A 13,555-nucleotide genomic window follows, 5' to 3' on the forward strand; every position below is an offset into this window, starting at 1 on the left:
AAAAGTGCCAATGTTGGACAGCCCTGACTTACATAAAAGAAATGGTTTTGACTCGGAATGTGAAAAAGCAATGGAACCTCAAAAACAATCCTTTTCTGAAGGAATTTCAGAAAAAGTTGGAAAATTTAAACTTACACAAGTTTATGCTTGTATTCACAGCTGTGATCCAATGCTGTGCATACTTATTATAAAAGACACCTCTGGAAAAACCCTGATGTCATATTATACACTCAACACCGGCCTCAGTCGCAGCTGATTATAGAAGTAAAAAAATTATGATTTGAATCTCTTTGTGATGAAGTATCTCACGCACCCAAAACAAGTGGACTTTATCACCGAGGAACACATACCTGCTTTATAGCTTGCTGAAGCTTCTCCAGGTTGATTTCTTTGGCTTCCTTTAGCAAAGTTCTTTCATCCATTTTTAACATAGAAACTCTATACTGGCACAGCTCGACCACAACCACATCAGGCTGTACCTCCTGTATTGTCTGCAAGAGATGGATTCAGGCTCAAACCTACAGACAAAATTAAAAAGAACCAACCTGCAACCTTCTATACTAGAGTGCCGAATAGCTTCATCAGAGACCTCTTTAAAAATGCAGTAAAGTATAATAAATGTTTGGGTTCTGTTTTGAAAACTTTACATGTTTAAAATAGCTAAATGTAACTACATTATTAAAATGACTTAAATTATCTTTTTTAAAAAAGAACTTTTTTAAAAGACTAGTTTTTCTAAAATTCTTATAGAAGTCAACAAAACAACCCTTCTTTTTATGTAAAGAAAGGAATTCACATCAGGACTTTTGTCCTAAAAAGGTTTTCACACACTCCATTCTTCCTTTAAAGCTTCAATGTTGCATTAAAGCCACAAAGAGATCCTCAAACTATATACACATAGATTACGTTTTTATGCTACAAAAATGATCTGATAGAAACTTGAAATAAAGGTACATTCTCTTCAACCATAAAGGAATTCCTTTTTTTGCATTTTACAAAAATATGCAAGATTTCATAGAAGACTATCTATTAACCCACCCACCCACCCCCCGGCAAATATCAATAATTACCTTTACTACATCTTTTTTGCTGCTATCGCTGAAGTGGGCCGTGCCAACGACATAAACTTTGGAGCCCTCTTCAGTTGCAAATTCCGTCACGGTGCTTGGAAGGCTGGGCTTCTTTTGTCTCTTCTTCATCTTCATCTCCAGAAGTATCTTTAAGGCATCTGCATCAGCTTTGTGTATGAAAACAGTGACAATCATTCCAAATGTTCATTGGCTACCCTTCAAAATCTATGCAATGGAAGTGACTAGACTAGACTAAGTTTACTAAACTACTTTTACTAGATTAACCTCCATTTTGGGTTGTGAACTGTGAGGACAAAAACAGGAAGGCTTCCAAATGTTTACCTAAAACCTTCCCATGCCATTCACTCTTTTTGCGCACCATTTTGAATCTGTTTGCAAAAGCCTTAGCATCCTCTCCTGTTGCTTCAGTGCCATCAAAAAAAAAAAAAAAAAGCTGTGTTAAGGGATTCCAGCTGATTCTTTGAAGGCATAAACAGTTCACAGGTGTAATATAGTTCTATACAATCCAATTTTGCTGCATGTCAACAATAAAAAGAAAGTCATACCAAAGACAAGATGATTCACATTTGTCACTCTCTATTCCAAATCACTAAATTGGAGAGTTGTTGTTTGCACGGGCAATTTTTAATAGAACACTTACAATTTAAATATCATCAAACAAGCTAAGCAGCCTGACCACAAGAATTAACTTGTTTTACTCTAGCCCTTAAATCAGAAAGCAGAACATCAGTTATCTGTAATATAAGATCTCTGTTCAGGAGGACATTATAACTATAAAAATCCTATCTACACCAGCTTTCCTCTTAATGCCAAAACTTTGCAAATAATTGCTAACCTGTCATCCTATGAGCTACCTGGCTCTTAAATACTCAGAATCAGCAGTGCTCCATCACAACTCTAACACAATTTTGAAATTAAGCCTTACAGTCATTACTGTACTAGACCAGCCAGTTTAAGCATTCATTGTTGATGAAACATTATTTCATTTAGGGGTTTTTTTTAGATACAAATATTCTATTTCATCAAAATACAGTAGATTAAAAAGCCAGATTACCGAAAGCAACAGCTCTAAACACAAAGCAAAATTAATGGGAACCACTGTCCATTAAATCCTATTTTTCTAGTAGCTTCCTGCTACACATTATTCTAAATGCCTCTGCCTTTAAATTACCATATTTTTCGGGGTATAAGAAGCACTTCCCCCCGAAAAAAAGTGGGTGAAAAAGTCTGTGTGCCTCATACAACGAATATTGCGGTGGGGGAGGGGGTTGGTGAGGCACCGATCAGCTGTTCTAGAATGGGCCACGGTGGCTGTGGCGAATGGGCCATGCTGAACAGGTGGTGGCAAATGGGCCGCGCCAAATGGGCCGCAACGGCCAACTGGCCACAATGGCGAACGGGCGCAACAAACAGGCCAGATGAATACTGGATGGATGCTGGGAGGCAGAGGCAGATTTTTTTTTCTTGTTTTCCTCCCCAAAAGCTACGTGGGTCTTATAGTCCGAAAAATACGGTACTTTAAGCAAATAGTATATTACAACGGTCTCAGCCAATGCTGCAATAACAGGTTTATTTTTTTTAACCAATGGAAGTTATAAAAATATATCAGAAATATGTTGTGCATATAGAAGCTTCCAGAATAGCTTTACAAGAACAAAACGTGGTTCATTCTACCTTGTCTAATATGCCATCTATTCTGATACATGTGTAGGTTAATCCAAACTAGAAGTGTTTCTAACACAGAGATGTCAAACTCACGTCGTCACGGCGGCATCACATGACGTATCGGGACTTTCCCCCCCCCTTCATTAAACCGGGCGTGGCCAGCGTGTGACACATCCGGTCTGTGGGCTGTGAGTTTGACAGCCCTGTTCTAACACACCAAGCTCTCACTCTTTAGGCTACGGCAGTTGTAAACAAGGCTTAATTTTCTGTGAGAAGCCCTAACTCTAATCAAAATGGCTTTGAAAGAAAACTATGAAGCAAACTGGCTTTCCAACAAGATAAAACATACAAATATTTGATGCAATGTCTGAAGCATCTTCTGGCCCGTCTCCTTCTGCATTAGGTAATGGTTCTGGTTTGGCAGCAGTCTGCATGGAATAAAAATAAAGAATGCAGAACAAATTTTTTAAAAAAATATTTTTACATTCCAGTTTACACCACTCAAATTCATTCACTACTGGTATTGGTTGTAGGTTAAGAAACAAGTCAACTTACAACTTCAATTATTTTACTATTTGGAAACAGGCCGTAACTGAAAAACCCAGGCAATTCCAAGTGTACAGTATATGGATAGTTTACAATGAACTTACAAGTTACAATGAACTGATCTAGAATTATGGTTGTGGTGATTATTAAGGGATCACCATGTGATTGCACCTGATTTTACAAGCTGTCTTTTTTCTCATGGTTGTTAAATGAACGCAGTGGTTGTTAGGCGAAGTCATTGTGTACAGTGGGTATTTTTTGCCAGAAACCGGAAGTAAATGCTAATTTCTGGCAAAAAAATGCCATAAATCGTGGTCATGTGGCCAACGGGACTCTGCCAATGGCTATAAATATGGGCTGATTGCCAAGTGCCATAAATGTGATCAGTTGACGGGGGGCAGCCATTGGATCTTTGAAAATAAGTCATTCATCACTCTGAGGAGGTTAACTGAAAATTTGAACAGCTCTAAGTGACTAGTTGTAAGTTGAGGACTACCTTTACAGTACCTGCCCTGTTTCCCCCAAAATAAGACATCCCCTGATAATAGGCGCAATTGGGGTTTTGAGCGCATGGCAATAAAGCCAAGGACTTATTTCAAGGTTCAAAAAAATATAAGACAGGGTCTTATTTTCGGGGAAACACGGTACCTGAAAGCAACAATACTGTAACATATTAATTAACAGTTAGCCATAAATGTACTGAGCATATAGCAATGGAGGCAGGCGAGTTTTTTTCTTCCTTTTAGAAGTTAATGGCTTTAAAGGGATGGTTCTCAACCTTCCATGTAAATACATTTTGGGCTATTTGCCACCAAAAGATTCGTTGGATGGAAATCAAGCACACCCTGCCCTCTCCATTTGAAACAACAGGCAAGGATATAATCCTATTTCCTTAAGGCAAGTCAATGATAAATAAAGTAAGTTGTATTAAGGGAGTTCTGTTTTTTAAAAAAAAGATTTATACCGATCTTTTTATTCAAATTAATGCTCAAGGTTTAATAAAAAAAATGTCAACAGAGTGGCAGTATATAATGCTACAGCTCTCCGGGTGGAAGGAAAATCTATTGGGGATTTCACTGTCACAGTGTGTACTTTGTTAATTTATAGTGCCCTGCAGGGCAAGTATACATAAGAGTGTAGCCTCTGATACCCCAATTTTTCAAGGCCTAGTAGATGGATAACCTTATCTTTAGATCAGTCAATCTGTGTAACCTAGCCTTCCCCAATTTAGTGCCTTTGACTCTTCCTGCTGGGAGCTATGAAAGTTTAAGTTCAACACATCTGGAGCTTATGAGGTTAGCTTTCATCTTCTGCTTGTACACTGCAAACAACTGCTAAATATACCAGAAGTACTTTTCCCATCTATATGCCGTATTGTAATTTGCAAATTTACCTCTTGTTGTTGATCCCCCTCCATCGCCGGAATGTCCCTTATTCTTACCAATCAAATGAGACCTATGGAAGAGAAAAGAGAAGCTATCAGGACACTGTATTGACAAAGTTTAAAGTATCCAATCAAAAAGTACCAGCTCAAGACACTAATCAAGGCTAATCATAAATGTCTGCTTAAACTCCAGTATCCTGTCAAAGCTGAAATCCTTTGGCAGGCAGTTCTTTCAGCCAGCTGAAATCCTTTGGCAGGCAGTTCTTTCAGCCAGCTCCCAGAGATGAGAGGGAGCCTAAATCCAAGCAGAAAGCAGAGAGGCAGCACATTAAGATAAAGAGCACAGGATATCTCAACCATGTAGGGGAGGCTCAGCACAGGCCGTGCATACAATCTCTTCACTCAGGGGCTGAAAATCCTGTTTGGATTTCAGCAGGGAAGATTTTCAGCCCCTGAATAGAAAGGAGCATGGTAAGGAGCACAAGGTGGTCAGAGGAGTGAGAGAAACCCTAGGAAACTCGGTAAAGGCTACACATGAGTGTCTCTTCACTCTGCACTCAGAAATTCTGCCTGGATTTTGGCAAGGAGGATTTGTAGCTCCTGATTAGAGACTCCCATGGTCCCCCCCCCCCCCCCAAAGGCTCCTTACCTGGGATTCTGTCCACTTAATGAGCTATGAGAACTTAACAAGTATAACCTGGAGTGCTGAATTTGCAGTCATTGAACAAAGCAGTCATGTGGGCATCTTGTTTAATCACTTTGTTCAATGTCCAAGATTAAGGTCTCAATTGTGGTTGTAAAAAAGGGCCACCTATATTATCATTATCATCATTACTATCAGGGGGAGAGTAGCATTTATGAATGGAAGAAAAAGAATGGAGATGGACTATGACAGCAAATCCAGGATTTCAACTCCCATTGTATTCAATACAATGCTACTTCCAGCTCTTTTGTTCGGGTGACTTAACATAACAGTGCATTGGAGTTGAGGATAGTTAGCCTAGCAAACACTAAAGTTGTACACACTCCTTCTACGTAGCTTTTTTTGGCATATGGGCCAAAAAGTTTGAATCTGATTGAATTACAAATAGCTGCAATGTAAAGTCATTAGAATGAAAGCTTTAACACTTTGTTAAAGCTTTCTTTTTGTTTTAAAAAAATGTTTAATAAATGTTTTTTAAAAAGAAAAAAAAAGAACATGGAGAAAATGTATCCTTCAAGAACAATTATACCTTAAAGATTGTGTATGACGGTTGCATCACAAAGAAGCCTTTTCCAAGATTAAAAAAGTATCATATTTACCTCTAGTACTAATTGCACACAACAAATTTAAACAATATCACTGATAGCACATCAAATGTCCAAACTCATCTGTAAGATGGTGCCATAGAGAAGAAATTAATAATACAGAAGAAACAGACACAGCTCTTTTTCTTAGAGATACAAATTTAATTTTCCCATTTAATTACTGACTTAACATTTATACTCATACTTAAATCAGAAATGTTATTGAATGCCCCTTTGCTGAAAGACATAATATGTTTAGATCTGCTCTGTTCCAAAGGTTAATTTCTAATGTCCCGGAACTTACTAAATAAATCTGTACAAAGATATCCAATAATCCTTAAATTGTAAACAATAAATTACAAACAGTAATTTGCAAATGTGAGTTAAGTGTAACTAGGGCCCTGCTAAGGAAGAAGCCTAAATTTTCACTACAGATTTAACTAATTTCAGCCTTCTGAATTCCACTTTGTTCATATTTGGGTATACCCACTCTTTTATTTATTTGGCCTTTATGGAACCAACAAGTGGTATTTAATAAGTACTTGATGGAAGAAGTTAAGTTATTAACCGTGGGTTGCAAATCTGACAGGCTGAAGTATAATTTTAGCTAAATAATTCACATTTATACAGGTAAGTCCTCAACTTACTACCGCAATTGAGCCCAAAATTTCTGCTATTGAGATATTTGTTAAGTGAGTTTTGCCCCCATTTTACGATTTTTCTTGCTACAGGTAAGTGAATGTTTGCAGTTGATAAGTTAATAACATAGTTGTTAAGTGAATCTGTCTTCCCCAATTTTTTTGCTTGCCGAAAGGTTGCAAAAGGTGATCACATGATGATCACAAGCAAAAAAATTAGGACACAATAACGGTCATAACTATTAACCAGTTGCCAAGCATCTGAATTTTGATCATATGATCACAGGGATGCTATAAAGATTGCAAGTTTGAAAAATTGTCATAAATCAATTTTTTTAGTGACGTTATAATTTTGAACAGTCACTAAATGAACTGTTGTAAGTAGAGGACTACCTGTACCGTGACCTTCAACTGCACTCCGTTGCAGCTATAGAGAATCAGTCAATATTTGGTCATCCACCATGGCTTTCTAAGGCTGGACATCTTTGAAAGTAGCAATCTGCTGTTCTGTCTATTTAGAAATATATTATAACTCCCTAACTGTACGTAGTCCCTAATAAACTATGTAATAAAATCAAACTTAACTCATGTCTCTTCAATAAAAAAAATACAATCAACAATTTTTATGAATCATTACATCACACATGCTAAAAAGGAGAAAACTACTGCAAAATTCAGTTAAACTTGATCAATTTCCATGAATTCATCCTACCATTTGCATATTTGCCATTCTAATACAATATGCTATTTTTATTTTAACACCACAATCCCACATGATCTGTCTTATCTGCCAGTTTGGCTTTAGCACCATTTCTCTTTGCATAAAACATCCATGCTACAGTTACCATATGTTTGCTCTTTATGAAATAGGACTCTTTCCAATTGTTAATTATCTCCCAGTATTTCTTTGTCAACAAATTTTCTTATTTGAGACTGACATTTTCAACCATAAGCAGAATACTTCTCATTTATTTTACTTAGTTATAATTTTAATGTCTGACCAAGTGTGTCCTTTTTTTTAAATATATGAAACCAGAGAAAATCTAATTTCCCCTTGTCTCCAGAGAAATATCTGAATCTACTTAAAATTATTTTTAATTTATTCACATTTGATTTTTTTTGTTTTGTTTTAAAACAAGCTGTACAAATTTGTTATTACTTTTTCAGATTCTGCCCTAGTCCTGTACAGCCGATTAGTTTTAACATATTTCAGTTGAGTTTGAAAGTTTTCAAACCATGGATGAGATATCTAACTTTCTCTAAGCCACCACATTGATCCATCTAGAAAAGGATTGTTTTGTTTTAAATTTTCAAATGTTAAAAATGTAATTGCCCTAAGAAACAGTCTGATATAAGGGTAAAGGCACTGGTCTAGGAACATATTCGTAGGGGCACCTACGATCTGGAACGAGCACCCCCGGAGATACGGAGGATCCCGGATCTGCGCACCTTCCGTCACGCGCTTAAGACTTTTTTATTTCATCAAGCTGGCCTGGCCTAAATCTTCTCCCCTTTTTAAATGTAAATTTTAATTTGTTTTTAAATTATGGAGTATTTTAAATTTGTTCAGCCAAATTATTTAATTTGTTTTTATTTTATTTTAAATTTTTGTATTTATGTGTTTTATCTTGTGGCTGTTCACCGCTCTGAGTCCTTCGGGAGAAGGGCGGTATAGAAATTTAATAAAATAAAATAAAATAAATAAATAAATATTCGAGTTTACCCTCAGACACTGAAACTCACCTTTGAGACAGTCACAGTTGTTTTGGGAAGTTGTGTTTTCAGACTGCTTTGAGCTCCAAGAGGAAATATGTGTCCAACAAATGAATGGGTAAATAAATGTGATCCCTACTGATAAAGGTGATAATAATTGGCATGACATATTTCTATAAAAATCTCATATTCCCAATCAATTTGAAATCAGTTTGGTACTTGAGATTCTACTTGCTCTCTTTTACCAACCACTGAAATAGATAACTATTTGAAAACAAGGGTTTTCAAAACAAATGAAGTGAAATATTCTCCCAGATAATTATTTTTTAAATAAACTTAGTAGTGTACTATTCTCAGTTCTTTAAGAACTGTAGGCAACCAAATTTCATTTTAATGTATGCCGATTAGTGTCCATTCAAAGTGGCAATAAAGTCAGACTAAGTCTAAGCTTTCTACAAAAATAATCACATTGCTTTGGAATTGATCAAGTTAAATCAAATAAAACAGAAGCAGATCAGCTGCTGGTATTTTTGATCAATGAAAGCAATAATGGTATACTCTTTTGTTATTATAGGCTGCAAAATACTAACCTTTGACTTTCTTTTATTTTACTATATAGCCAAAGGATAAGATCTCAGTGTACTTTCCACTTCATTGACAGGAACATTCAGCTTTTAAATCAATTTTCTGAGGCATTAAGTCATCCCAAAGCATTAAAAAAAACCCTTGACTACTACATCATTCATTCTGGAGTCAAGACGGTGAGTAGTCATGAGCCCAAAGTTCACTTCCAGGATCAAGAAATAATTGATGCTGGAGTTTGTAGCGTCAAACTAGCTCATCTTCCAGGAGTTTATGCAATAATCTGCTGTGTTTTCCAGTCACCATGAAACCTGTTAGACTACAATTCAACTTAAGTAACTTTTAATTTACTTAAGGAAAGAACTGTTACTTCATAAAATACAGATGTAGTAAGCTCACCAGATGCACAAGAGGGAACTAAATACTTCATTTTGATAATGCATAGTTAGTCACAAGAGTCAATTCTGGTTCCTTAAATGCAGGGGGGAAAACCATGTATATTTGATGTGTTAAAGTAATCTCCCCCAACTTGGTGTTTTTCAGGTATTTGGGATTACATGTCCCTTTAATGCCAAGATGATTTACTGGTCAAACAGATGGGAGTTGTAGTTCTCACAAATCTGGAGAACACAAGATTGGAGAAAGAACATTGCAATATAATCCATACAACACACATGAATTTCCATGAGGTGGTAATAGACTAACAAAATAAGCACCCCTTTGCCCCAATTCTTAAGCCAAAGACTTTGGTAACTCTTTTATAAATTTGGAATCTTTTCCAAAAGTTCATATCAGGGAGGATAAAAATCAATGATTAAAAAAAAAAAATCAAAAAAATCAGATTTTTTTGATTTAAATCGGATTTTTTTGATTTAAATCGGATTTTTTTGATTTTTATCAAATTTATTTTAATAAAAAACTTTTGGGGTAAAAATCTATCGTAAGATAGTTTTCTATTTAAGATACATAAATAATTTAGTTTATTCAGCATGAAATGGAGCTTAGTTATGTAGCATGAGGCTGTATATTCTGCAACACTGAGACTATCGGTGAGTCAACAGTGGGTCAAAGGAGTAGCCGAGATGACAGTTGCTCTTTAAAAATTATGATTTAAATCGAGTTGATTTAAATCAAGCCTTTTTACTAGTGATTTAAATCATGATTTAAATTGTGATTTAAATCAACTCGATTTTAATCAAATCCACCCTGGTTCATATACTACTATATATATATACTACTACAAGCTATCTACTTCCAGGTAAATTTCCAGTGGTTACAGTTGACTCACATCCCATCAATGAGGGAATAAATGTATTTTCCATCTTTTAGTAACTTCAACTGACAAGTCAAAGGTGGTTATTACAGCCACTTTCACAGACTATTACAATCACTTCACAATTATAGGACATGTTTAGCTTCTGTAAAATATTCTTCCCATAACAGTGGTGAGTTGCTACCGATTTGTGTGAACCGGTAGCGGCGGCGGTGGGAGGCTCCGCCCACCTGCCCGGATTTCATCAAATATGCTCTGCGCATGTGCAGAAGTGGCGCACACGTGAGCGAACCAGTAGCAAAGGTAAGTAAGCCCACCACTGTCTCATAGCAACATTTTCTAATTAACTGAACACTTAAATGAGTTTCATGTATCAACCCTTTCCAAATATAGTCAATTACAGGGTGACCTATTAATGTTCAGTAATTTACACTGGACAATATACTGGATACTGTATTATGACTCACTGCATATAAATTTAGCCACAAAGAAAGCAAAGGTTGCAATATATAAGTTTTGAGCACAACAAAGGAAAGTCAAACCCTAGAACTAGATCACATAGGCCTGCCTTCTAGTCCTGTATCTAATATAGTTTTAAGCTACTGTATCTTACTTTTAGTACACCATTCATGAAATAGAACATGGAAGACAGACAGACTCTCTCTCTCTCTCTCTCTCTCTCTCTCTCTCTCTCTCTCTCTCTCTCTATATATATATATATATATATATATATATATACATATATATACATACATACATACATACATACATACATATATATATATATATACATACATACATATACATACATACATACATATATATAGACACACACATACACACACACTATATATTAAAATGTCACATTAAAAATGACATAGTATTTATATATTATATAAATATATGTGTTTACATGTACAATGCCAATAAAGTTATTTGTTTGTTTATTATTTATTTATTTATTTATTTATTTATTTAATATTACCATGCCACTGCATCAGTTACCCCAATAATTCCAAAACAAGCCCCTGTTATTACAATGGAAAAGTCATTTTAGTAAGGGGATGAGATCTTATATTTTTCTGGAACATATTAGTAGCAATATGAATTTAAAATGCATTATTGTTCTCTTCAAATCTGAATTTTGCTCCAGTTCAATTTCTGGCAGAATGGTGTCTTTCTTCATTTAAAGTGCTATTACTACAGGGCAAAAGGAATACACACATCCTTCTACCAAGGAAAACTCCCAATGTGTGCTGCAAACCTATCATTAGGGAGCAAATTCTAAATTGCTTTCCCACTTTTTACAAAGTAACACATCTTTGGGGAGAGCTAAGAATAGACAGGTAAGGTCCCTTTTTTATACACTGTCACACATTATAATATTTGTCATTTTCTATCTTTGGAGTAAAAAATGAAAAGTTTTATTCGATCAAAAACTCCCCAGCGCCATATGCCACTGCCGGGGTTCCTTCGCACAACTTTCCAATTTGGCTGCCTCGTGGGAAAAAAAAAATCCCTGAAGAGCCTTTTTTACCTAGATAAATTGGGCGATGCTAGTAAAGGAAGGGGTGGGGGAAAAAAAAAGTTTAAAAGGTACAAACAAAGCAGACCTCCCATCCCAAAGAATACAACGATAAAGCAAAGCCCGCTGGTTCAGAAACTTCCAACCAGGATTTTTTTTAAAAAAATAATAATAATTTCACACCTCTCCCCTTCTCTTGGCATTTGGCCATTTTGGAGAAAGGACGGGGGGGGGGGAGGAGGAGAGGAGGGCTACCTGAAAATTAAGCCGATTATTTGTCCCCTATTGCCCAGCCGAAGCCTGGCCAACGTCGTGCCGAAGACACACCAGGAGAGACTCGGCCAACTCCGTACAGCTCCAAGCACAAATTAAGCAGGAAATCCTAACTACCTCGCCCCTTACTTACTTTCCAAGCTATGCCGCTCCCCGACAGGGAGAAACCTTGGGCGGACGAACCACCAGCTGAAACTCAAAGCGGTTCCGGGACCAAACTTAGAGAAGAAAAAGTCCCCAAAGGGAAAACGAGTCCACCGGGGGACTCGCGGCAGATTAGCCTGACAACACGTTGTATTAGTCATTCATAGGGGAGGTGGAGAGGTGTGGGGAGGCGGGGGGGGAGGGAGGGAGGGAGGGAAAGTGCGCTGCTGTGCATTCTGGTAGCTGTAGTTCCGCCTCGCTTCCTGCGCCTTTCCCCTGCACGGCAAAGGGCGGAGATTAGAAACGCCAACTACAACTCCCGAGGTGCAGAGCAAAAGGCGCATGTGCGCTGACTCTCGGGGGGGCGGGCAGAGAGAGCGGTCAGCTTTTGACGTTGGAGTTTCTCCGTGGGAGGGTTCCTGCATGGGTGGGGATGCGTTTTGCGAGCTTATCCATTGAATTCAATCCGTACAGCCGCCCATCTCTGGTTTTAGGGGCTTTTCTCGGCTGTCAAGCTGCTGTAGAGGATTGTTGGGGAAAGTAGTGTTTTTTTCTAGGCTTAGCGACTTGAAGGCGTGTGGACTTCGATTCCCAGAATTCCCCAGGAAGTCTTCTGGGAGTTGAAGTCCACCTATCTTAAAGTGGTTAACCCAGGGGTGGGCAAATATAGCCCCTTTATGACCTGTGGACTTCAACTCCCAGAATTCTTGAGCCGGCTTGGCTGTCGCAGGAATTCTGGGAGTTGAAGTCCACAGGTTGTAAAAGGGCCACATTTGCCCACCCCTGGGTTAAGGTAAGGTAATACTGGGGTAAAACAATACAGCAGGGGTCCCCAAACTTGGCAGCTTTAAGACTTGTGGACTTTAACTCCCAGCTATGCTGGCTGGAGAATTCTGGAAGTTGAAGTCCACAAGTCTTAAAGCTGCCAAGTTTGAAGACCTCTGCAATACAGAGTTGTGATACTTTTGCTCCTTGGTCTCCCCTAGATTCTGTTAAATCAATTTGTTTGTCTTTCAAAAGTCTGGACAACCACTGGGAAAGGCTATACAGAAAGGCTATAACTTTCTGTATCTCTTTGCTGCTTTTTAGCACTCCTGGATTTTTGCAGGTCAGATCTGGAAGTGATAGGTTTGTTCTTTTTCACGAAGATGGGTGGGATTATATATGTCCAACAGGAAATACTGGAATGCCGGATAAGATGCAATCCTAGGCTCAGATTCCATTGAGTTAAGCCTTCTAAGCCATTTTGGAAATTCAAAAGCCAAAAAGGAGAAAAAGTCTATGTATGTAGGTTCAAGACTTAAGACATACATGGTAGCAAATGACTTCCACTTATCACTAAACTCCTGAGAGGAGATTTCTGTATTTATGTCCTTTGGGAGGAAGAGGGAGTGACATCAACAGAGAGGCCAGTCAGAAATGGGATGTGAGAGA

At 37.5% G+C, this 13,555-nt stretch overlaps 1 protein-coding gene across 3 annotated transcripts in view; it reads right to left on the reverse strand.

Annotated features, from left to right (window-relative positions):
- The window catches only part of TRABD (TraB domain containing), a 32,612-nt gene extending 20,183 nt beyond the window's left edge, over positions 1–12,429 (reverse strand). The window contains exons 1-6 of one of the 3 annotated variants that reach the window (XM_034421086.3): positions 12,111–12,362; positions 8,355–8,462; positions 4,696–4,757; positions 3,106–3,184; positions 1,071–1,237; positions 351–491 (exon numbers count right to left, since the gene is read on the reverse strand). In XM_034421086.3, the coding sequence (XP_034276977.1) occupies positions 351–491; positions 1,071–1,237; positions 3,106–3,184; positions 4,696–4,719 (411 nt within the window). In that variant the 5' untranslated portion in view covers positions 4,720–4,757; positions 8,355–8,462; positions 12,111–12,362. Of the gene's footprint in view, positions 1–350; positions 492–1,070; positions 1,238–3,105; positions 3,185–4,695; positions 4,758–8,354; positions 8,463–12,110 lie in introns of all 3 variants that reach the window. The other 2 variants (XM_034421080.3, XM_034421095.3) reach the window with 2 other exon arrangements.
- Between the last annotated feature and the right edge of the window lie 1,126 nt (positions 12,430–13,555).

Source organism: Pantherophis guttatus, chromosome 7, assembly GCF_059756535.1.
Source record: "Pantherophis guttatus breed Tessera chromosome 7, ASM5975653v1, whole genome shotgun sequence".
Lineage (NCBI taxonomy): Eukaryota > Metazoa > Chordata > Lepidosauria > Squamata > Colubridae > Pantherophis > Pantherophis guttatus.